General features: G+C 44.8%; 1 protein-coding gene across 1 annotated transcript in view; it reads right to left on the bottom strand.

Moving 5' to 3' along the window:
- Positions 1-82: 82 nt before the first annotated feature.
- IRX3 (iroquois homeobox 3) overlaps positions 83-1428 on the bottom strand; it is a 9971-nt gene continuing 8625 nt past the window's right edge. The window contains exons 3-5 of the mRNA XM_017740824.1: positions 1346-1359; positions 1097-1195; positions 83-445 (exon numbers count right to left, since the gene is read on the bottom strand). Coding sequence (XP_017596313.1) covers positions 391-445; positions 1097-1195; positions 1346-1359 — 168 coding nt within the window. The 3' untranslated portion in view covers positions 83-390. The remainder of the gene's footprint in view (positions 446-1096; positions 1196-1345; positions 1360-1428) is intronic.

Below are 1428 nucleotides of genomic sequence, written 5' to 3'. Positions count from 1 at the left end.
CAGTAACCGACCGGGAGGGGGGTGGAGGAGGAGGGGGGCGGGACTGTGGGAGGAAAACAACTCCAGAGGGGGGAAACGAGAATGTAGTCAAAGTGGCAACAGTTTATTTATTAGCCAAAAATATATACTTTCTTGTACAATTTGGTTCACACATATGTACATTTTTACGGTATGTACAAAAACAAACAACAACAACAACAAAAGAAAAAAAAAAGGGAAACACCTAATTCTCACTTGGACTTCCGAAAAAACCTCACAGCTCAGCTAACCCAGGTGATAGTACAGAAGCGGGTATTTTTTTTCCTTTTGAGTTTTAATATACGGACATGCTTACAAGTTGTAACTATACAGAGATTTTTTACAATCATTGCAACAACAATAAAAAATTAACTATGATGATGAGAGCGCCGATAGAACCATAGCGGCGTCAAGTTGGTTCTGGGGCCTGGAAAAAATGACACAGAAAAAAAAAATATTTAATAGGATTTCTAGTGAGCTTGGGTTGGCACAATATTTGTAACTCTAGGTAGCTCTGGTTTTGTTGTTGTTGTTATTATTTTAATAGATTTATAAATATAAAAAGCTGTCAGAGTGACTTATAGTAAATGTATTTAGCTACGAAAACACGGCGGGCCCGATCCCCGTGTATTCAATCAATCAAAAGGGTAATTGGTTTCTCATTGAAATTGAGTGACTGCTATGCCAAATTCGGGGTGGAAGGGCTCAGTCTCTTCAGCTTTCATACTCTGGGTGGGTTTTTTTGTTTCGCTGTCATTATTATTATTATTTTATTTTACTATTTTCTGCTGCCTCGGTGCCTCTCTCCCCGGCTAAGCGACAGCGGTGGGTGGTGATCCACGCTGCGGGGGCTCAGGGGTGCGCTCCCGGCCAGGGGCGACCCGCGCCCGGGCTCCGCAGCCCGGGGGCCACAACGGAGAACAGCAGAGAAAATATATAATCAGGATAACCCACCACGCACGCAGAGGAAGAACAAGAAACCGCCCTGGAAAGGGGACCTAAAGAAGCGGAGAAAATAAGCTAACCATTTACAACTGCCTCCATACATCCCGAGGAGACGGAGGGAGCCATCTCTTACCGCCTCTGCACTGGCTGGAAAGCTGTCTTTAGTAACTTTTTCTCTACTTCCAAGGCACTAGATCGATCTAAAAAGAGAAGGGGAAAAAAAAAAGTGTTCCTTTATAGCCCCCGTTTTGTTCCTCCCATCCCTGAATTAAGCCTCGAGATTTAAGCTCTTTTCTCAGCGAGTTGCAAATAAGACACAACAACTGCTCTGCTGCAGAGGTGACCGTCAGAGGAAACACACTGACCCCGGAGCAAGCCTGACCTGGCGGCCGGGTCCTTTCCGCAAAAGCGACAACAACAGCAACAAAAATTATCTCCGTTGGAGGAAGGTAATTCTCGGGGACC

The sequence above is a fragment of the Corvus brachyrhynchos genome, unplaced genomic scaffold, assembly GCF_000691975.1.
Source record: "Corvus brachyrhynchos isolate BGI_N302 unplaced genomic scaffold, ASM69197v1 scaffold26, whole genome shotgun sequence".
Lineage (NCBI taxonomy): Eukaryota > Metazoa > Chordata > Aves > Passeriformes > Corvidae > Corvus > Corvus brachyrhynchos.
This window is presented reverse-complemented; position numbering and strand designations above follow the sequence as displayed.